The following is a 23,880-nucleotide window of genomic DNA, read 5'->3' as shown; positions in this document are numbered from 1 at the left end:
CAGCACTTTTTTTCAGCATCAAAATAGTGCTGATTTTTTTTTTCACTTATTTTCAACAGTAAGCGTTGAAATATAGAGAAAACAAACGCGCTATTTTGACAAAAGTGCTGAATTTAATTTTTTTCAGCAATAAGCGTTGAAAAATAGCACAACCAAACACCACAAGTCGCACACGACTATAAAAGATTTATTTATAGATTAAAATATTAATTAAATAAATGATTTTAAAGATTTTATAATATTAAAAAAATGATGATTTCTGAAATTTTGAAAATTAATCAAAATGATTTTAAAATTGTAAAATTGAAATTTTATTGATTTTTATCCAAAATAACCTTAATTATATTAAGTTTACACGTAGAGAGTACATGTATATTAAGAATTAGTCAAGTGCTCTAAAAGGCCCACACAAAAGAACGGAAAAAAGAAAAGAAGAAACTCTTAGAAATAAAAAATTGTTTTGAGCTCTATCTTTTAAGAGAGTATTAATTTGGAGAGGAGAGCTCCAGGGAAAGGGGCTCAATCAATTTGATTTCAAAAATACAATATTTCAGAAGATTACTTTTTTTGAGTAAAAAAAAAAGATAATCATTGATTTTGCTCTCTGATAAGAACATTCAGAGAGGATAGGTATAAGGAGGGAGAAAAAGAGAGGGAAACCGGTTTAGCAATATGATTTTAAAAATTCTATAAGGAACCTTAGATTTTAAACTTCCAAGATTTCAACAAATTATTATTTTTTAAATAGGATCCTACAAAAAGGCTCTAAACTAAAATAAAGCACATACACCTCCAAGATTGAAACTCAAAAAAAGAAAGAAAGGATTGTTGATTTCTCTAACACTTGGACGAGAAGAAATGGGTCTGATTCTTCTCCGTAGAAAATATTTGGAAGAGAAAAAATGGGTCTCATCATTTTCTAAGAAAGAAGTGGGTTACATAAGAAAAAAATACATCGTCTCACAAATTATTGGTGTATAATAATTAGAAGTTTGCGTACTATAACTTCCCTTTCTTTTCTTTCTTTTTTTTTTTTTTTTTAAAACTTATAAAAATGAATGTTGGATGGTAAAAATATAACTCATTAGCAAATTATGGACAATGCTGAGATGCATAAAAATAAACAGGTGTGACTTTTACGTTTAAGAAGGGCAGATAACATCCCTGTTAATTAAAAATTAAGTGCAAGTTGAAGATTCTTAAAAACAATTAAAACAATAAAAAAAAGAAAGTAAATTTAGATGTACACACTTGATTTATTAAACGTCGTCACTTTAAATAGAATATAAAGTGGAAATGTATTAAGACAATCCCAATTTCTTAAGATACTCAATTTAGATGTATTTTATGTTGGGTAGATATGTAATCTATTGGTAGGCCCAGGTCAACCCAAGGACATATGAACAGGGCAGGTTGCGGCTAGGCCAGGTTTAACTTAACCTCGCTGAAATGAAAAAAAAAAAAAAATCAGCCCATTCCAAAACTTCGAACTCATATAGGACAAAGGCACAATTGTGCTTCAACAAATACATATTGATCCTTTATATTACAACTTGATGAAGTTTTGAAAAATACAAGTGAGACAATATTTAAAACTTTCTCATTTTTAAAAATAAGAGAGAATATAAGCAGTGGTATCTATAGTAATAAAGGATTAATTTACCTTGGAGTAAAGAAACTATACCTAATGTATGTCATTAAGAAACAAAAACAAAACACATATATAAAAAGAGTGCATTAAGAAAATTTTCCGCCCTTCTTCTCACAAGGAAGAAGCAACCACTTTTGTTAGTATACGATTTAATAGGAAGGCAGGATGAGGCAAAGAAACACGGACATTTGTGAACGACAGCACCTGCCTACCAATAGAAGAGAGAGATCGAATGGGCCGAGTAGGTTTGGTTACATGTGTGCACTTATCCCTGCCTTCTGTGCTTTGCGCGCTTCCACGACTTGCCACCCTTGATTTTCCATTTTGCAACCCCAACAGAATTACTCTGCCCCTCGATCTCTCGAACCTTACGCTTCCTGAAACTCGCCAACAAAAAAAAACCATAATGAAACCAGATAGCAAAATTGGACAGCTAAAGTTGTTGTTTTGCCATCATGATCAAATGACAAAATGAAGACGGACAATATGGTGAACCACGACACTAGTGGTTGCAATACTTGCTACCCTCACCTGTAATTCCCAAGAGATCGATCAGAAAGCAATTCATCTGCAAGGGTTGCTTTCCTTTCCTTCTTAGTCAGCCTGCCTGAGAAGAAATCTGATGCAGATTCAACTACCGTGCCCACCTGATTGTTTGATAGAATCACTCAAGAATTAAGAAAATTGTGGAAATAGCAGCTCACGTGTCTGTCACAGAAAGTAAGCAAACACCATAGATTATGATATCATAGACATGCCTGGAAATACTTGGGGAGTGCCGTCGACTTCAGCTCACCCTTCTTGTAGTGCCTCTTTGGATCAATAACACTTCTCAACTGTACAATCAACAATTATAAATGTATAAATTTAAGAATCCTCTCTATCTAAAATAAAACAAGACCAAGTAAATTTGATCTAGAAAATCTTAATATATTCTTCAGCTTTATTACTGACAACACCTCTATGATCCTGTCAAGTTATGAACCAATGAATGTGTGCATATCCATTATATAAAATACTTAAAAGATCAGGGAAGAAAAAAAAAAACTGCAATGGCAGTATTTCAGCTTTTAAGACATTTTCAATGTATCATTCTGTGACCGGAAAAAAAAATGTTGTGAGAGGTCTCGTGATGATTCTATTCAGTAGAGCTATATTTAAATCCTAAAATTATACTAAACGGAGTATTTCTTACCACGATATTTGACGGGTTGCTTGTTGTATTCCTGTTTTTTGTGTTTTCTTGACATTATTTGAATGTATGCAAAATGTTGAAAGACTTAATGCAAAGAAAATAGGTTTTGTACTTACTTTACCTCAGGTATATCTATTGTTCCTAAAAACAACAAAGTTTTATTTGAATAAGTCCTAGATTTGTCGTCATTAGCCAAAATAGTAGTTTTTCTTTTGAAATTTTATGAAATGTCTTTATCAAATGAGTATGATAAATTCAGAGTTTGTAAAATCTTTGGTTGAGACAATCTCGATGTTTTTGCCAACCACAGGGGATACTAGCGTCAATCACTCTTTTGGCTCCTTTAGAGTCATCCCCAATTCCTTGGTACTGGAAGACTGTTATCTGCTCAGGCCTCAGGATTTTTGGAAAGATTTCGCCGTTCACAGTTTATACTCTTGCGGGCCAGGAGTTCTTTTTTTTCTATTTGCCCTTATTGGCGCCAGTTACGATTTTCACCAGACCCAGTTTTCACATCTTTGTGCATCGATGCCCTTTTGGATTTTCATCATGCCAGTAGTTTTAATCTTGCCATAGTTTGATTTTTTTTACTCATAGTGCCCTTTCAGATTATGCTTGTATTTTTTTGGATTTTTACATTGCTATTCTGGCTCAGAGTCTCTAGGTCTTTGTGGCTTGGTGACTCAAGTTGAGCTGTGAGATCGACAACTCTACTCTTGTAGTGGCACTCTTAACTAGTCAGCCAAGCGAAAAATAATACAAATGGAGCTTATTTGAATTAAGAAATGAAGTTGATGATTATGGATGTCCTCGTAGGCCTGGACAACACAACAGTTGCATAGTGTCTGTCCACTCTGAAGTCACCAAGGCTAGAAAACATTTAAACTTCAATTATCAAGAAAAATAATGGAGCTGTGGACAAGCCATTTATATATTTTGATAGGTAAAGAGATTTCAATGAAGATAAAGAAATATACATGTGAGGGAGTGAACCATCATCAAATGCAACAACACGCATATGCAAACACCAACATGTGATCACTGAGTCACTGATAACTTTAAAAATAGGCTCACTGATCAAAAAAAGAAACCTCCTAAAATCGTTGTACAATTTGCACCAACAAAACACCAACCTCGAAATGTTGATAATAACTTCAACAACCTCATTCTTGTTTCTTGCAAACAGAAGGTTCCACAAGATTCTTTTGTCCGATCGGAAGGGATGCAGACACCAACTTCGGAATAGAAGGAAAACTAATTTAGGAAAAATCCATTCAATTCACATAAGGAAAATGAAATAAAACCAAATTGCTCTTGTGAAGTCACGATGCATTAAAGAATATGAATACCATTGGATTCAGAAAGGTAACAGAAATTCACAATGGGGAAACCCCAAGAGACTAGGTAATTCACAGTCAAAATTTTATTTAAGGCAACGGACGAAAAAAAAAAAGAAAAGCACAAGGAAAAGATCCACAGTTGGGAAGGTAGGATTTAAATATAAACCACCTAACACTGCAAAAGATACCAGTTCAAGTAAAGCCCAGATAACCAACACCCCTTGAACATTCATAGAGAGATGAATCCAATGTGAAGTAAGGGGAAAAGAGCGGAACCAAAAGAAAAGCATAAATCTCCCAAAAAAGGTGGCCAGCCAAGCGAAAAACAATACATATAGAGCTACTCTCCTGTAATGCTACAAACCCACTCCCATCTCCCTACAAAATCCTCAAAGAAAACCCCTTTAAGTTCTTTACAAAATTTGGACCACAAAAACAAGAGACCTATAATTTGGAGAATAGGGTCAGGTGAGTGCAAAGTCTTCTCTTAAAAAATCCTACCATTACACTCCTTTCAGTCCCCAACAAATTGCGAAATAAACGATACTCCAAAGCACCCTTTTCACCACATAGAAAACCCCTTTAATGTAAATTATGTTATTTACTTTATACAAGACTCGTGTGTCCAAATTTTCCATCCAAAGTATTGAGCATGGACACCTAATTTACTTGATGTATAAAAAAATAGTTAAGAACTTCGTTAATTTTGCAGCTCTCACTTTCTCCTACCACTCTTAGGTCTACAATCATACAAGATTGCTAGGAAATCCATCTAAGGATAACTCCACAATATTCTTTGCACGGTAAACATGACTAAACAAAGGAGGTCCACCAGGGATTGGCTTTCCACACTACCCTGTAACCAATAGCTGCTTCTCGTAAGCAGGAGACAACTACACCTCCCTAAAACAACTAAGAAATAGCCATTCTAGTTTGTTAAAGTCCTTTAACCACCAATGGCTACAAACATACAAAAAAAGCTAAACAAGATCTATTGCTAAAAGAATGACAAAAATATAGAGAAAATAATGAATATATCAAGTGTTAGAAAACAAAAAATACTTTTTGAACACATTAAGGAGACCATGATACTCATATTAGAAAATCCGGAACAGATTGCTCATTATAATTATCAAGAAAAAACATTCAAGCTAACCAACAAATCCCAAAATTTAAAAATTATAATAAGCAATTTTATAAGAATTATAAACATTCAACAAACATGTGATGATTATTCGTGTCACAACACATTTTGTAAACTAAAACTGACGTAGCGGAAGCGTGTGAATCAATAGATTTGATAGGTTGTGTTTAATGGAACACTTTAAATCAATTTAAATCAATAAATTCAATTGATAAACAAGCAATAACTTCAACGAAAATATAGCATAAAGCTAAAAAAGTAATAAAAGAGAAAATATAATTAAATTGATTATTGATTTTTTGATTTAGAACTCCTTATATAGATAACTCCATCATAACAACTTGTAATCCTACTAAAATACTAAAAATTAACATTCCAAACCTATCTATAATATTACTAACTTTCTAATCATATTAAAATTCAATTGGAGACTTCTACACACTTCTAATTATAATTTAAATAATAAAAACGAATTAAGAACTCCTAAAGTAACTAGAAAATAGGAATCCTAATAGAACTAGAAAATAGAAATAAATCGTAATAGAATTAGAAAACTACTTAGAATTGTAGATGTCCTACATAAAAAACACATGCACTTTTAAGTTAATTACAAACCCATGCAAGTTAAAGAAAGAAATGGCTTATATAAGGCTGGCATATTTCTAAAAAACATGAAATTTTAAATAGAATCTGTTGTTCAACAGTGTCATGGACAGGTTAAGAAAACTTTTAAGTATAACTTCACTACTTTGAAGTTGTGGCTTGTTCAAAACCTTGCAAAATAATTGAAACCAATCATGAGTCTTTGGAATAAAAACATTTACACAAGCATCACTTAAATTAAGGTTTGACTCTATGAATTACAGTGCCATGAGCATCTACATTGTTCCATGTTCTCTCAACCTCCATTAACAATAAATCATTTCTTTGTGTGTAAGCTACAATCAAGTATCTTTTTTGGGTCACAAACCAATAACCAAACACCCGATAATTACATATTTACTAATTCTATGATTTCCCAAGTTGCAATGTCACTTGCAATAAACTTCAATGTGCAAATATTCAATCAAATAAGATTCATACAATCAGAATTAGAATTTAAAACAGAAAATCAAACAATGGGTACCTTTAGAATTTGGAGATCTTTCTTTATCTCAGGTGTAACGGTTGGAGCAGGCATGTCAAACCTATAAATATGCACATAGATGTAAAATTAATTACAAACCCATAATAGAAAATCTCCCAAACTAGTCAAGAAAGAGAACTTCATACATACCAACTTGTACCAGCTGTGTCTTTCAGTTGTTTCCTCATCAATTTGTTCAAGCGCCTTGGGTCGTTAGGTGGAACAAAGAGACCATCAACGAGTTTGGTTTCAGGTCTAAAGATTATATTTTGGGGTAATTTCTCTGATTTTTGAGACCCATTTGTTTTGGTTCCAGAAGAAATGAGGGGGGGCAATTTTGGCTCCCATGTAAGGCCGATTGCAGGTTTGTTTTCAAGCATATCTGACTGAAAATTAAAATAAGGAATATGGAGTTTGCAAGAGCAAAAATTGAAGTATAAAAAACCCTAAAATAGTAAAAAAAACTGTTAAAGAACAGCACAAACAAACCCTAACTCAATCCAAAAAAAAAAAAAGCAAAAAAATTAAAAAACAACCAAAGAACAATATGAATAATGGAAAACCCTAGTTTTGATTAAACTGAACAGTTGATATAGAAAACAAAGAAAGGACTCATTGTTTTAATCACTCCAAGCTACTGCTACTCCAACAGATCGAGAGAGACTTAGGGTCTGTTCTTTACAGAAGCCAGCTCCAGCTCTAGAAGTTGGCTTTTGGAAGAAGTAGAAATCCAGAGCCTGAAAAGCCACATTCAGCAAAAGCTTGTTCGTTACAGAAGCACATAAGTCAGATATTGATGTTCGTTTGACAACTTTTTATTGCTGGATTCTTATAAAATGACCAGAATACCCTTAATGTTGATAATGCACCCATAATGCACAAAAAATTACAAAATACCTTAACAAATACATATATATAATATATATAATATATATATAATATATATATATATATATATATATATATATATATATATATGGGTCCCGTTCAGCAACAAACATTGTGGCAAAACATTTTTCAAAACATGGGTTAGAGGCTTTGGAATGGGCTGATTTTTTGTGAGATGATCTATACGGTGAGGAGATCATCTCACCAAAAATCAGCCCATTCCAAAACTTCTAGCCCCTGTTTACAAGTTGAAAAATCGTGGACCGTCCATTTTTTGTAAACCATTTTTGATGGGGTTAGAAGTTTTGGAATGAGTTGATTTTTGGTGATGAAGATCTCCTCACCGTAGAGATCATCCTCACCAAAAATCAGCCCATTCCAAAACCTCTAACCCATGTTTTGAAAAATGTTTTGCCAAAATGTTTGTTGCTAAACATTTCCCTATATATATAAATAATTATTTTAATAAATTTATAAATTTTATAATTCTATTGAAATTTCGATAGCATCTTCTCTTAAAAATAAATATATGATAAAGAAAATACCTGCATAATATACAATCTAATATCCACATAAAGATGAAAGGTGTTTTGATAATAAAGTAGTGATGATGAATTGCTTTTGGTCTTTGTAGTAAAGATGAAGGGTATTTTGATAATTCTGTTTTATTTTTTAAGGTTAAGTTTTATTGAAAATTGATTAAAGATGAAGGGTATTTTGATAAAGATGAAGGGCATTTTGATAATTCCATTTTATTTTTTAAGGTTAAGTTTGGTTGAAAATTTAGTTAAAGGGGTATTTTGGAAGATGAAAGGTATTTTGAAAGATGAAGAGTATTTTGGTAATTCCTTTTTATTTTTTAAGGTTAAGTTTGGTTGAAAATTTGATTAAAAATAAAGAGTATTTTGATAAAGTCGAAGGGTATTTTGATAATTCCGTTTTGTTTTTTAAGGTAAGTTGGTTGAAAATTTGATTAAAGATGAAGCGTATTTTGGAAGATGAAGGGTATTTTAGTTATCTCATTTCATTTTTTAAGGTTAAGTTTAGTTGAAAATTTGATTAAAGATGAAGGGTATTTTGGTAATTACACTTGAAACGTTTTATGTTTTTGACTTCCAACAAAAACCATTTGAAGAAGCCCCTCTTGGGCGACTTCTTTTAGGAGCTAATTTTGAGCTTCAATTGAAATCTACAAGAGCCAAAAAAGCCCAAATGAACATCATTTATCTGACTTTTTTGGCTTAAAAGTTAAAAAAGCAAAAAAAGCTGGCTCCTGAAGTTGAAAAGAACAGGGCCTAAGTAACCATTACCCTACTTAGGCGCCCAGTGCTTAACGTAGGATTTAAAAAAAAAAACCTTTTTTTTTCTTTAATCTTTTCAGAAAGACCATAGTTTAGGATGTTTTATCAGATTTTTTAAAACATAGGGATGTCTAAAATATTCACAAAAAATTTGAGGGCTTCAAAAAAATCTTTTTAGTATCATATTATTTAAGACTTCTCAAAGTTGAAAGCTAGGGCTCACCTTCAAGTGAAGATACTCTATTTAAATATTTTCTTAATTTTTCCTTTATGGATTTTAAATTGAAAATGTTAGATTAACTTGTTGGGTTATGGGTTTTAATTGACTATTGACTTGCAAGTTTGCTAATTAGTTGATGTTACCCTGGCAATTGCATATTTGTCATTTCTTATTTTGCATTATTTTTAATAAATCTAAAAAATAAAAATAAAAAACTTTGTTTTTGTCGCCTAGGCCCCAAGGGGGTCTATCACCTAGGCCCGCTTAGCGCTTTTAACAAACTTGGCAAGAAAGTGAAATTCAAGTTGGGTGGGGGAAACAGGATTCGGTTCTGGGAGGATAGATGGCACGGGGAAGCTCCATTTAATGAGTTTTTCCGTGAGCTCTTTGCTATCTTTGTTAAGAAAGGGAAGCCTATTGAAGACTTTTTAGTAGATGTCAGTAATGTTAGATCATGGGACTTTGGTTTTAGACTTAACTTTAATGATTAGGAGGTAACTAGTATAAGGAGACTTCTAGAGCTAGTTGAGGCTATTTCTTTTGATCTCTACACCAAGGACCATAGATTATGGGATGGCATGAGAAGGGGTTTTCTTAATGAAATCCACGTATGGTCTGCCTTTCCTAGAACAACTCATACTCTTCCTGCTTCTTTTGTCTAGGGAACTAAGGTGCCTTCAAAAATTTTGGTATTTGCGTGACAAGCAATTTTGGGAAGATAAACTACACTTGATCAGTTAATAAAGAAAGGAATCCAAACCCCTAATTGTTGCCTGATGTGCATGAGGAAAGGGTAAACGATGGATCATCTTCTTTTGCATCGCATTTCTTTTGATCTCATTTCTTTTGACTCATTAGTCTAGCTAGTTGCTTGTCGAGATCTATCAAAAAGTTGTTCGAAAACTAGCTTGAGTGGGGAACTTACTTTAGAGCCTCAAAATGCATTTTGTGGTGCATCCTTCCTTTTGCAGTTTGCTGGGACTTTGGAGAGAAAGGAACGAGAGAACTTTTGAGGGGAAAGAATTTCTTTCATAGGATATTTTTTTTAATAAGTGTAAAATTTTTATTAAAAAAGAGAGACAGTACTAAAAGTGATCAAGATGACTCACCAAAGGGAATTATAACTTATTACATAAAAAATCCTATCTAAAGACAAACTGGTGCAAGACGATGAGGGAAGAAAAAAATGAAATTTGATTTACGCAAAATATGGGATTTAGGGAAATTTGGTTGGGGATTGAATAAGGATTTGGGTAGAATAGGATAATTTAATTTTGGATTTTAGGCAAATATGACCACAATCTCAATGAAAATGGTTAAAGGTTAAAGTTTATAGGGTACGGAAGGGATTAAAGGTTAAGCTTTATTGGTAATGATTAAGGGTTGGAGTTTGTAGGTTTCAAGAATCAAGAAAGGGAATTCAAGAATCAAGCAAAGGGATTTCAAGAATCAAAAATCAAGAAAAATAAAAAGAATAAAATTTTAAAAAAAAATAAATAAATAAAAAAAGAAAGAAAGGAATATAAAGATAAAACTTTGGAATCACAGCAAGAATGGTGGAGAACTCACTTCACTCCATCAAAGAAACCTATTATTTATTCATCAAAATCTTCATTGCTCATTCATTAATATAAAAAAATCCTAATACAATCTATCTAGAGAATAACAATTTTAGCAAATACAATTTCAAACATTCCTAAAGAGAAAATAAATCAAGAATCCTAGTCAAACTAAAATACCAAATAAATAAACCTAATTTTCGACACTGTTTCTCTCTCCTATTTTTTAACCCTAATAAATTTAATTATAAGACAAATTAAAATTATTAAATTGCCCCCTAAATATTATACCAAGACCATGGACCAATAAAATATAAAAATAAGTCCCCAAAACATGAAAATAAAGTTCTAAAATAGAAATCTAAATAAAAACTAAAACTACTCTTTAAGATTTGATGTCCAATCAATTCTCCTTAACTGGGAAGATTTTGCCATTAGCGAAATAAAATTGTAATAATTCCTATCATTGGTTGCATTCTGCATTATAAACTCCTAAAAAAACACCCTTCAATTTGGGGCATAATTTACACACACAAAACAATCCAAGGATCTTTAGCACCACATCTTGATAAGTAGAAGTTACTTCTTTGAAAATTCAACAATTTCTCTCCAACCAAAGCCCCCAAGTACTGGCAAAGGGAAGGAGTCTCCAAAAGGTTTTCCTAGGCCCTGAGAATATGGTTAGGTCCCAACTTTGAAAAAGAGACAAGGAACTTGGCATCACCTAATTGATCCTAAAAAGATTATTGAAGTGTTGTAAAACTAATAGAGAGTTTACAATGCATAAGAATGTGATTGACCGATTCATTGCCTGAGTTGGACAGGAAACAAAACCCCTACTAATGAGGAGGTCAAGAGCGGGTGGGTAGTTTGCCTAAAACAGCTAGCCAAGAGAAGAAACGTCCCTTAAAGGGAGCCTTCGAACCCCAAATGAATGTAGAAGAAAAATATCAATCGAATTTGAGGTGTGCATTAGTCCCGATGCAAAGGATCGAATGGTGAAGTCATTTCCTTTAGTGTGAGTCCATTTTCTCCTATCATCTTCTGTGTTATCCCATCATGCATGCTCAAGGGAGAATTGTTAGACCTAACAAGTCTTAAAATTCCCAATCATTAAAGTCCCTCCTAAAGCCCAAGTCCCAGACAAGCTCATTTCTTATGATGTTCAAAAAAGTAACACACACTAATCCTTTCTTTAAGGAAAATTTATTTATGCGAGGGAATTTATGGCACAGAGTTGAATCACTACACCACCAATCCTCCCAGAATCTGACCCTAACCCCCTTGCCCGCCTTAAACTTCACACATTTCCTGAATTCTTGCCCCACTTTCATAATACCTCTCCAAACACTACAACTATAAGAATTGAAATCCTCTCTCCAAACCATTTCCCTTCTCACCATACTTCGCGCTAATGATCCTTCTCCACAAACTAGAATTTTCACTCCCAAACCACCACAACCACTTCCCTAACAATGCCCTATAGGCGACTCGAAAACCCCTAATCCCCAAGCCCTCATTCTTCTTTGACTCACAAATCATCTTCCAATTAACTAAGTGAATATTTTTCTCCCCGTTCGTATTGTTCCAAAGAAAATCCCTCATTATTTTTTCTAATGTCTCCTCTACACTTCTAGGGATAGTGAACAAATATAGGTGATAAATGGGAATACTAGTCAAAGTGTTTTTGATAAAAGTGAGCTTGTCCCCCTTTGATAAGTATATGCCTTTCCAGGAGCTCAATCTCATTTCTATGTGCTCGATGACTAGATCCCAAATCGCCTTGTTCCTATAATCAACTCCTAGGGGCAAACCTGAGTACGAAGTCAGTAGAGCCTCCTCGTGGAAGTAGCCCATCTATCTATTCCCACCTCACCTCCAATTCCAAACAATTTACTTTTCCTGAAATTAATCCCTAACCCTGACAACGCCTCGAAACAACACAACACTCCCCTCAAATACCATACTTAGTCCTCTGAAGCATCCAAGAACACAATCGTATCATCTGCAAAGTGAAGTGAAGAAACCTTCGCCTCATTCTCCCCCCCCATTGCAAACCCCGTTATTTTTCCTATACTTGCCGCCTTTTTAATAAAATGACCCAACACATCAACCACCAGGAAAAACAACAAAGGAGATAATGGATCCCCTTGCCTCAAACCCCCTATGTTACTAAAAAACCCAACGGGACTTCCATTAATCAATATTGAGAACGATGTTGAAGTCACCCATTTCATCACTCACTCAATCCAATTCTCCCCATATGAATCAACAAGTATCTTACAATTCTCAATTCACGTGGTCATAGGTCTTGTGCATATCAATCTTAGAGACTAAACCCGATTTGCTTGAGCGCCTCCTAGAATCTATTCATTCATTAGCTATAAGAACTCCATTTAGGATTTGTCTCCCTTCCACAAAAACCGCTTGTTCCACTCCAATTAAACCATCAATTCCAATTTTTAGTCTGTTAGCCATCACCTATGAAATAAGCTTGTAGACTAACCCCACATGGTTAATTGGTCTGAAATCAACTACGTCCTCTGCGTTTGACTTCTTAGGAATCAAAGCAATGAACAAACTATTCAAACCATAATCCAAATACTTTCTCTTTGGAGTTCCCATGTCACCCTCATCATATCATCTTTGACTGTTGCCCAATATTTTTTGTAAAACGCCACGGCAAAACTATCTGGACCTGGAGCCTTATCTCCACTCATCGCCCCCTAGAGCCGCCAACACCTCCCCCTCATCTATCCTCCTCACTAATCTTTCTCTTTGTTCTAAAGAAATGGACCTCATCTCAAGAAGATTCGGAGTAAGTCTAAAGATTTTATCTTCCTCGAAAAGCACCCTATAAAACTCCACTATCCCTTTTCTAATCCTTTCCTATTCCTCTATGCTCTACCCATTAATTGTAACCTTCCTGATATGATTGAAACTCCTCCTGGAATTCGCTATCCTGTGAAAAAAATTCATATTGTTATCCTCGTCCTTGAACCACTTCACCCGTGATTTTTGTTTCCAGGACACCGCTTCCATCGAAGCCACCTTTTGGAATTCCACCCTCAAGTTATTGCATTTCAAAATTTCTTCTCCAAAAAGTCCCGCACTTTCTTCTTTTTAATCCAACAATCCAATCTCCTCAAGAATGGTATTTTTCAAAATCACAACCCTCCAAAAAACTTCATTCCACACTTTCATTTTTTTCTTTCAACACCTTTAACTTGCTCTTGAAGATAAACTCGGGGCTCCCACTGAAATGAAACTCCTTCCACCATCCGTCCACGTTCTCACAAAAACCTTCATTTAGAAGCCACATATTTTCAAAATGAAATGAACGAGATCTAGTGGGGGTGTAACTCGCTTGAAGGATGATAGGGGAATGATCTGAAATCGGGTTAGCCGCCGAGTATTGAGATAGCCCGCTGAAATGCTCTGCCCTAGTCTCCCGAGACTAAAAATCTATCCAAACTCAACATCCTAGTCCTTTCCTGATTATTTGACCAAGTGAAGGTCCTGCCTTCCAACTAGGGATCTTCCAAGGCATATTGGTTGATGAAACACCCAAACTCCCTCATGCCTAGAGAGATACAATTAGAACCGTTTTCTTCACACATCAGTCAAACTGTATTGAAGTCTCGCCCTAAACACCACGGCTTATACCAGTAACCCGCAATATCCCTCAATTCCTTCCAAAATTGTCAACATTCATAATCTTTGCTCGGCCCATAAATGCTAGTGAACACCCAACTAAAATCATCCTCCACAACCTTACACAACAAAGAAATCGGAAAGGCCCCTACCAAAAAATCCTCAACACGACCCTCTGCTTACACTAAATCACAATAATACCCCTAGAAGCACCGATAACAGGTTGCCAATGCCAACCTAGATTGCCAACCCACAGCTCATTGACAATTTCCTCATTGCACTCTCTCAACTTAGATTCTTAAAGAGTAACCACCCAAGCATTGCAAGACCTAAGGGTGCTTTAACCGCCGCCCTCTTTCTTTTAACCCCCAATCCTCTCACATTCCAAGAAAACAACTTCAACATTGAGAACTCGGTCCTACACTTGTTTTTTTAAGGTAAAATCTTCAAAGAATTTAAAGGGACATTCTTTGACGACTCTATTGTAATTGGGATCTGGTTTGTAACTTAGAAGTTTTTTAGTAGGAGTCTTTCTCCATGCTATTTTGATAAGTTGTAAATTTTGGGTCCTTCTCCTCCCCGTTTTTATTAATAAATATTTATCTTATAAAATAATAATAATAATAATGCAGTTCAAAGTAGTAGGCCTTCTAAATCAAATGGTCAAAGCTCAAAAACAAAGATTTGTTCAAGAGTACTCCTAATTGATGCCAAGGATAGAAGTCTAATTTTTCAAATCTTGTTGGCCTAGAGAAAAACACATTCTGCGATGCATCACTAATACTTAGATATCCAACTTGGAAGTAATTGATGAATTGGCAAGATCATTCTAAAATCTATAACTATTTGATGCCCTTGTCAAAAGTTTGGTGTTTCGTGGCCAAGGAGGCCAACAAACAAGCGTCAACACAACATTCAAGAGCAAAACACTCATGATGAGCATAACAAGTAGCATCCAAACAAGAAATCCTCAAAGAAATTTCCTCTGAACTCGTAGAACAACTTACTCCAAAAGAATAAGTGCCCCATAATTGAGAACAGCACTTCTCGCAAGGAGTGCTCCTTCCCTTCAAACACCCTACTATTTTGTTCCAACCAAATTCCCAACAAATGACGAACGAGGTAAGGGACCATAGGATTCTCTTTTTAAGAGTGAAATTTCTGACTTACCAACTGTCAAACAAACCAATGATAGAGAAGGAAAAACACCAAGGAATTATGAACAAAGATCTCACTAGCAAAAGGACAGTGATTCCCCACATGACTTACAAAGAAAACTAAAATTAACCGAAGTGAAACCCCAAACCAATAATTGGTCCATTGTGAGAATTTTCTCCAAAACCGCCGACCAAATAAAAAAAGAACTCTTTGAAGGAATTTTTGGCCCCCAAATCGCATGGATAAGAAAGGATGATATTAGGTAAGAGACACTGGATTTGTAAAGAGATCTAACAAAGAATACTTGATCCTTGCTAACCTCACACTCCCTCTGTCAAGGAATCAATATGAACACGAGATATATTTTCCATTAAGATTGCCAGATCTTGAACCTCCCAGCCATTAAAGTCGAGGTCCAACGCAAAACCATATCCAAATGGGACAATGACGTCAATAATTGGAGCCTCTTTTATTTTATTTTTTTGAGATGGAATATAAATTTGGAAAGCAAGATTTAAGAGATGAAGCCCCAATCCAATGGTGTTTCCGAATCCTTATCCTCATACCCTTCCCCACTCTAAATATAATCTCTTTCTAAATTCAACCACGCCTTGTCCTCTAATCAATAAATTTTTACTTATCAAAATAAAATCAACCAAGTTTCTATAAATTCCTTACAACACCAACATCCATGAGAGGATTTCACTCGCAAACTCTTTGACCCAGACCTATTTACACCTTATTTTACCTTAATGACCTCTTTCCACAAATCTTCACCTTCCTCCTCAAACCACCACAACCATTTCCCTAGAAGATCTAAGTTCATTGATCTCACTTTTCTAATTCCCAAACCTCCATCCACGTTGGGCTCCAAATTTGGCTCCACTTCACCATATGAACCTTTCTTTTTTCATTCTCTAGCTTAATTATGTCACAACATTCTCGCTACTCAAGTCTAATATCTGGTCTGAAATTTCTAAGGAAGCTCCCCATTTGGCTCTCTCTGACAGAGCAGAACCAATGAGATTTGCATCAACTAAATATCAAACAATTAGAAACCACAAGCCGGCACTTAAGAACAATTAGAAACCGTTGTTTAGCTTATCAAGAATCTTTGTAGCCCTAAATGTATCATTTTCTATTGGAAGCATGTCATTTCAAGATAATTTTTCTCATATAAAGTTCCAAATTAATTGGAAAGGCTACAATGATAAGAATCTGACTCGAGTCCCCAAAATCATGAATCGCCACAACATCAGCAACCAAACATGAGATATTAAAAATAAATAAATAATAACTGAAGCTCTTGAAACCTTCAAAAACATTAGAAAAAAAAAAAACCTAGTACGAGATAAAAAACGAGCATTGAGGGAAGAAATCAAACAATAAGAGAAAATTAAGCCAATAACATACATCAAAAGTAGATTGAAATTTGAAATAAGAGGATTGAGACATTCGTTTCCATAGTAAGGAAGAACAATACCTCTGTTCAGTGCGTCTCTTCTCTTCTCTTTCTAGGGTTTGAGAAACCTTCTCTCTCTCTCTACCTGGAGTGTGGAGAGTGAGAAATGTAACGCTTCGCAACAATTGAAGATTTGAAGATGATATCTGTCCCTAGTTGGACGGGCTCGGCCCACTTTCGGACTGGGCTTGGCCTTGACCCTTTTTGCCAATCCAAGTACTTTTCTTTTGTCCTCCTACATGTGTTCTATGAGAGACTATAAGCTAAAGATCGGAACACCCTCACATTGTTTGAAAAGTGGAAAAGATAATCAAATCGAAATTTTGCTCAAATGTTGGATTGGATTCGACCATGGTTCAATTCTGTCCGATCAATTTGTATTTATTAAATAATTTTTAAATATATAAAAACCAAAAATCAACTTAGATAGAGAATTTATGGACTACTTCATGAACAATGTAAAATGATTAAAAATTTATTTTTTGTTTGAAATCTTTCTATTTTCTTCAGATCTTTGGAAGATTTTCAACTCCCTTTCTTTGAAAAACCTAATAAAAATGAATTTCAATAATTACATATTTTTTTCTCCATTTCAAGAATCTGCTCGTGAGAACCGATAGTTTGTCTAATTGAACCACTGATTTTGAAAAAAACACCAATGGTTCTTTGAAAAGTACCAATTCAAATTCAGCTAAACCTTTTTTTTTTTTTTTTTTTTTTTTTAAGGCTGTGTTTGGATTGCGAGAAGTAGAGAGAAGAGAAGCTCAAACTCAATTTCTCTACACCATGTTTGGATTGACACAAGAGAATTTGGGATCACTTTGAAATTTTAAAATATCTTAAAAAGAGATCTACGAGTAGAGTTGGAATTATAAAATATTTTAAAAATCTAACCGCTTCAAAATAGGGTACACTTTAGTTTCCAAAAAAATATTAAATAATCCTATTTACAATTATTTCAAACTCTTGTACTTTATAAATTTTAAATAACAAATAAAAATTACAAAAATTACAAAATTTCCTTTTAAAGAATAAAAATAACATTTGCAAACTTCCGTTTACATTTTCACCTCACCTCTCTCTAATGCTTTCAAATCTCTCTCTTATAATCTACCCCTCTTTCTCTTAACAAATCCTTGGCGGACCGTGGATTTATGATTTTACTTTAAATATTATTGGTGAATGGTGACTAGCATTGATTATTGATAGATCTATTGGTATTCAAAATTTATAAAGATTCATCGATTCTCTCATTTGTCATAGTCCACAGGTTCTATTGCTCTTTAAATTTTATATTTTAATTTATTTTTACTATATTTAGTGGTCCATTAAAGAGGAGCCATAGATGAACTTGTTACTATAAGTAAATAAATATAACAAATATTTTAAATAAAGATTTATTAGATAAACAAAAAGATGATAATGAACAATTGCAAAAAGTAAGAAAAGTAAATTTTAAGTACTTTTTTATTGTTTAAATAAAAATTATTAATATTTATAATAAAATAATCAATATAATAAAAGGTCTCACATTGAGATTTTGCCTTAGGCCTCAAATTGTATCGACACGCCCATTTCTAAAATATTGAACTAAGGTGTCTTATAAAAGATAAAACTTCCAATTAGCCTAAGGTATAAATCCAACAGCAATTTAGCAATCTCGAATTCCATCAAGGATTATAATATATTTTTAAGTTCAATGAACAATGTAGAAGGTAGATGTTTGAATTTATAAGTTAAAGGACATTGGATTAAGATGATGTCGGAAGATAGGATATCTAGGGTGGCTACGATATAGATTTATAGGGTTATAGGAAGGTTCAGTAAGACTTTTGTGGGTATAAAAGGGCGCGATTTTAGTATAGATGGGATAGCAAAGTTCGAGGATTGATGTAGGGATTCGATGGGGTTGAATGGTATAGTAAAAAAGGTTAAGTGATTGTTTTATTAAGGCTTGTTGGGTTGGACAATAATATGGCAAGGTTTACGAGGAGCTTATTGAGTTTCAAACTCCAAATAACACTATAGTAGAATAGGGCTATAGCGACAGTCGTGACGGTTGCTATATGGACAAATACCCGTCGCAAAAGCATCTAACAACAACCAAGGATGTTGTTGGTAGTCGTCGCTAATAGTCCCATCACTATATGTTATATCGACGGCCAACTATTTACAAAAATGTCGTTAGTACAGGACTTATAGTGATAGCCGCTGTTAGCTGTTGCTATGAAGTATTTTTTTTTTTTATAATTATTCTTTAGTTACGATTTTGGCCGTCGCTATAAAAGCTTTTGAAAAAAAAATAATTTTAACACCAGCCTCCTCATGTATTGCTAAATATTGGAAATACCCCTGTGTTTTGAAATTGATGACCAAATAAAAAAATAAACCCCCCACAAATAATTTAATCATTCAGTGACAGATGAACTTTGGAGATTATAATCTTAGAACTCTCTCTATTAATCATCAATGTGTATGTTGTGACCCCAAAAGCATTATAACTAACATACCAGACGTTGACGATCAAAATTTACAGAAGCTTAAAGCAGAGGGGCAAGTGATTGGGCATCATCAATTGGAGTTACGGGCATCATCCTAGGAACAACATTAACAGACAATGGCATCATTGAATCCACCATAAACCTCTGAGGTAACATAAAAAGTTCCACCACCCCATTCTGTGCGTTTGGCATGTTGTAGTATTTGAAGCCTCGATTTACATTATTACAACGTGTTATAAGAGTGAGAAGATGAATGCAGGACCTGCTGCTGTTGTTGCATTGGTTGTGGGTTGGTGTTGGTTCCACCAACTAATCTTCTCACACCCATCCTCTTCTGTCCATGCTATCCTTGCTTCTGAAGCCAAGCAAAGCTGTCCACTTTATTAGAGTTCATTGTGTTCCTATTATCGGACTGTGATACAAATTCTCACCAGACAACCTTAACGAGCTAATAATTTTACTTTTATATTACAAAAATTAATGGACATGGAGAAATTAAAACCACTTGTCACCAACTACAACATGTTAAGCTCCTTTCATCTAATATCCACTCCAAATGCCATATAATAGTGGACAACACAAGAACAATTCCTACAAAAACAGAACAAAAAACGCAAACAAAAGTAAATAATTAAAGAAAAACTCAAAAAATGTAATTGAAAATGGTCTACTGTTAAAGGTTGATGGTCCAAACTCCAACACCTGTGGAATCTATCTACCATTTTCTCTCAGTAGTCTGTTTCATACCTAAACTTGGTGACCAGATGGTGGACCAAGATAAGCATCTCCAGTTAGGCAAGCTCATTTCCAGGACGTTGAATGCACCCATTTTCTCTCAATCTATTTCAAGTAGAAATTTACGTGTGACTCTCAACTCAAAGATCTCCTGGACCAAAATAGGTTGGTCAGGCGTGCTGCCTATATTTTAAGACTAGAACCATAAACAAACTCAAGTAGTTTCTAAAAAAGGAAATATATTACTAGCTAACCTTGGTACATACATAAATATAATGGACTTCAATATGATTTCCTAGAACGTCGTCAGTCGAATCCAATGGCAATGGGTTGGTCAGGTCCCATGTTTTTTGCTTCGAGCTTCCCTCAACAACGAGCTTCTCTTATAAAATTGGCAACATTCAGGCAGATTAACCCTGACTTGGGCCCAAAGAACCTCAAAAAGAACTACTAATAGTAGTGGAAGCTCATTAAGAGGTTTTGGACATGAGTCACAATTTGGACGTATAGAAATCCAAGAACCCAAGAAAGTCCCACAACTTAAAAAATTGGAATTTCAACAATTCTTGGCTTCTAGGTTGCCAAAGTTACTAGATGACAAGAATTTTGTAGAATTTGCATCCCAATTATAGTGGGAACATAGGGTACATATGTCACTTACATAACATTTATATTTGAAAACTGAAGTGTTGTATATGGTTGAAGCATCCATTTGTTGCAACAATGGTATGATGAAAGCAACTAGAAAACATCAGGCATAACATTCATCGAGAAAACAAGTGAAACATCACATGAAGTGTTTTGAAAGGAAAATAACTGTCAATTTCTAAGTGAAGCAACAAAAAAAAACTGGAAGTCTTCAGAAGTGTCAACATAACCTTCTATCATGACATCAAATTTCCATGCAAACAATTTGATAAAAAATATGGCATAGATCACCAAATTGAAAAAGTTTGGTCTTGGTCTAAGGTCTCATATATCAAGGACAAACACAATTTCAACTATAGAAATGTAAGAGAAATACAGTTAATTGCTACCTTTCCCCAAAGAAGATTGCAGATGCAACTAACATAACAATAAGAAATTTTTTCAAGTATATTTTCATTCAGGCAACATTACTAATTAGTCATCAAGTCATGCAAATAATTGGGCTCATTCAAATATTCCCAATTACATAACAAACTAAGACACTACATAAATACTACAATACCAGCAATCCAGATACCATAGCCACAAGGTTTGAATTCATATCTACAACTTGCCATTGGTTAAAGAAAATACCCACACATATGAAAGACTTGAGAACCGGAGAATATTTGATATTAATGTTTAAAATAATCTTTTTTTTTTTTTTTTGCTTTTCTTAAGTATGAAATAAATTTGGAAAAATTTATACAAGTTTTAATACACAAACTATAAAAATCATTTTCCTACCAATAATTTTTATTAACTATTTAAGTTTAAGTCTAAGGAGCAAGCGAGTCTCAACTGTCATGGCTTCTGCAAAGTCCAAAAAACTGAAATCAAGATTTTAAAAGGAATAGGCCAACCTTGGGTTACCTAATTCGTTCCAGCTGTAGCGAACTATGAACCGGTTTGAATTGAACCAATTCACACTCCATTCGTAAAATGTAGCAAACTATGTTTAGCTTACTTATCTGAGTTATGTTTACATAACCCTCTATATGTTTTGTTAATAGTTACTGAGACTCTTGCACAAAGTTGAAGCCAATGAATCTTCTCAAGAGTCAAGTAAGTCTACTAAACAAAATTTTAGCCATGAAGAGTGAATAGAGGATAGTATCATATATCTATTTGATTTGGCCTAAACTAGGTGCACAGCTAGAAAATACCATATAATAGCTAAATGAATGGGTAAGAACTAGAATGCTTGCATGGTAAGAATACATAGACAGTTAAAAAACAATTGAAAATGGAAATTACTTTTCTGGAATGAGTATCGGCAATCAAACAATCCATAGAGTCCCCAAGAACGGTGAATAGTTTACCATCTGGGCTAACATATGTGTTTTGTTAACGATAATAAGATTGAATTAGGAGAAAGTTAAAATCCATTCCTTACAGAAAAGAGTGAATGAGGCGTATAATGCTACTTACGTTGACTAACCAACAAAAGGAAAAATGATTAAGCAAGGAAAAGCCATCGATGTCGAAGACCTCACTTGTTCGTCATTGTTTGCAGTCATCACTCTAGTTGAACCACTGCAGAAAGATTTCGTTATGACATTAGTGCTATGGGAAGCAATTTGTTAACATTTATAATAATATGCAATTAAGAGTTTACTTGGAACTTTGATAGATATCCACAACATTGGTTATGGCATTCTCATCGCTAATTATTTTTGTCCAAAATGCAGCTCCAGGGTGATTAAGATACTGACCAAGAAAATATAACAAATCAAAATACAAGTTAATATCGATGAAGGATATAATTCATCAAAGGCATCATCGGCCTTCCCATCGTTGCTTTACCTTACAAATAAGCTCTCCACAGAATCACCAACCACTATTAAATCGTTTCTAACAACATGGTATTAATTTGTACTCTCGAAAGTGATTGAGCCAAGGAACCAGGACTTTTCTGTGAAAAAGCAGAATAAATCACTTCCCTGAACTAGTTTAAGAAATATAATTAACAAAACAAAACAAACTGAATGGAGATGAATGACATCCTCCTTACCAGGGTGGGAACAACTGACCCAATAATGTTGAGTACTTATTTGCCTCTCCGGAGCAACGATGACCAATGCATGAGAGAGTAATTCTGCATAAAGTACCCATCGTGCTTTGATGTTGCCCACAACAGATTCCTCAGTTGCAAAATGAAATTAACCTAGTATTTGTATTCTTACCAAGATAAGCATCTCCAACTTGGCAAGCTCATTTTTAGGACATGAATGCACCCCATTTCCAAATGGCATAAAAGTATAGGGCTTTGGTGCAACCTGATGCACATATTACCATAATATATTAAACTCAAAAACTCTTATATCATTCAAACCAAATATATTTAAAAATAAAAGTTTGAATTTAAATAAGATTAAACCTTTTGAATAACAGTAAGCATTATTTAAGTTTGACCTTTTTTTTTATTTTTATTTTTTATGAAAATAATTGAAATGCTTTAACAATGAAGTTAGGTAACATTGTAACAGTTTTTATGCCAAATATACTATATAAGTGTGGAAGGAAAGTGGAAAATCCCTTTTTTTATTTATAAGTAAAATCATAGTTTAATTCGGATGGCATGTTATTACAATTGAATGGTGTGAGATCATTAGCATTATTATTGTAAAATTATAATTATTTCTTATCATCTCATAGATATGAGATGAGAGTTATAGTAATCATCATTAAGGGAATTCACAACTTTGCTCAAGTATAGCATTTCTAAGGTGTTCGTATTTTTTTCCTGATTTAATTTGGAATATTTTAAATCCTTGCTTATTGGCAACCAACTTTACGATATAAGAATCCAAATATAAAAGATTTGTTCACCAATCATTCAAACAAGGTTAGCAGAAAAATAAAATCAAAAAATCAAATTACAATAGTGGCTCCTGTGGGCAAATATTATTCAACAACACACTTTAAAAACAAATTGAGCAAGTTCTCAGATTTGATAAGCAAAATTGGGGAATGGTGGTCACCTGAAAATTTGATTTCTTCCAAACATTGAATTAAAATGATAGAAATTGGGATTTTGGTTTGAAATGGAAATAAAATTTGATTCAACACTATAAAAATTACGATTATACAGGAAAATCAATAAAATATGCAGCAAAACAAAATATGAAGAAAAATATAGGGTTTAGGATCGATTGGAGAGAAAAATTAACAAAATATATAGGAAAACATACCTTAATTTTCGGGATGCCGAGATTAGATTGGATCTGTTTAGATTGAACCCTCACGCATTTGAGAG

General features: G+C 33.9%; 1 protein-coding gene and 1 pseudogene across 4 annotated transcripts; both read right to left on the bottom strand.

The window, feature by feature from the left end:
* Window positions 1–1,496: 1,496 nt before the first annotated feature.
* LOC147382016 (rRNA-processing protein fcf2-like) lies at window positions 1,497–16,870 on the bottom strand. Of its 3 annotated transcripts, XM_086429684.1 has the most exons (7): window positions 16,720–16,830; window positions 7,069–7,193; window positions 6,607–6,838; window positions 6,457–6,517; window positions 2,410–2,487; window positions 2,183–2,298; window positions 1,497–2,028 (listed from the first exon to the last, which is right to left on the bottom strand). In XM_086429684.1, exons 2-7 carry the CDS (start codon window positions 7,070–7,072, stop codon window positions 1,917–1,919), a joined length of 603 nt encoding a protein of 200 aa, XP_086285810.1. In that variant the 5' UTR covers window positions 7,073–7,193; window positions 16,720–16,830; the 3' UTR covers window positions 1,497–1,916. The 3 variants fall into 3 exon arrangements, with proteins under 3 accessions (XP_086285810.1, XP_086285811.1, XP_086285812.1); XM_086429685.1 differs by lacking the exon at window positions 7,069–7,193 and having other exon boundaries at window positions 6,607–6,842; window positions 16,720–16,870; XM_086429686.1 differs by lacking the exon at window positions 7,069–7,193 and having other exon boundaries at window positions 16,720–16,834.
* Window positions 16,871–19,098: 2,228 nt separating this feature from the next.
* LOC147382015 (uncharacterized) lies at window positions 19,099–22,725 on the bottom strand (annotated as a pseudogene). Its single transcript, XR_015174210.1, has 6 exons — window positions 22,636–22,725; window positions 22,428–22,536; window positions 22,240–22,331; window positions 22,053–22,157; window positions 19,947–21,965; window positions 19,099–19,790 (listed from the first exon to the last, which is right to left on the bottom strand). The product of XR_015174210.1 is annotated as an uncharacterized LOC147382015 (transcript).
* Window positions 22,726–23,880: the final 1,155 nt, after the last annotated feature.

Source organism: Akebia trifoliata, unplaced genomic scaffold, assembly GCF_017979445.1.
Source record: "Akebia trifoliata isolate Shusen 1 unplaced genomic scaffold, ASM1797944v1 Contig00086, whole genome shotgun sequence".
Classification (NCBI taxonomy): Eukaryota; Viridiplantae; Streptophyta; class Magnoliopsida; order Ranunculales; family Lardizabalaceae; genus Akebia; species Akebia trifoliata.
This window is presented reverse-complemented; position numbering and strand designations above follow the sequence as displayed.

What these genes read in the sequence shown, in the direction of transcription:
- LOC147382016 (XM_086429684.1), bottom strand. An exon ending in AAGATCTCCAAATTCTAAAG is followed by an intron (nt 2,488 to 6,456) that starts GTACCCATTGTT and finishes TTGATTGTACAG; the next exon opens with TTGAGAAGTGTTATTGATCC. An exon ending in CGATCTCTTGGGAATTACAG is followed by an intron (nt 2,029 to 2,182) that starts GTGAGGGTAGCA and finishes GGCGAGTTTCAG; the next exon opens with GAAGCGTAAGGTTCGAGAGA.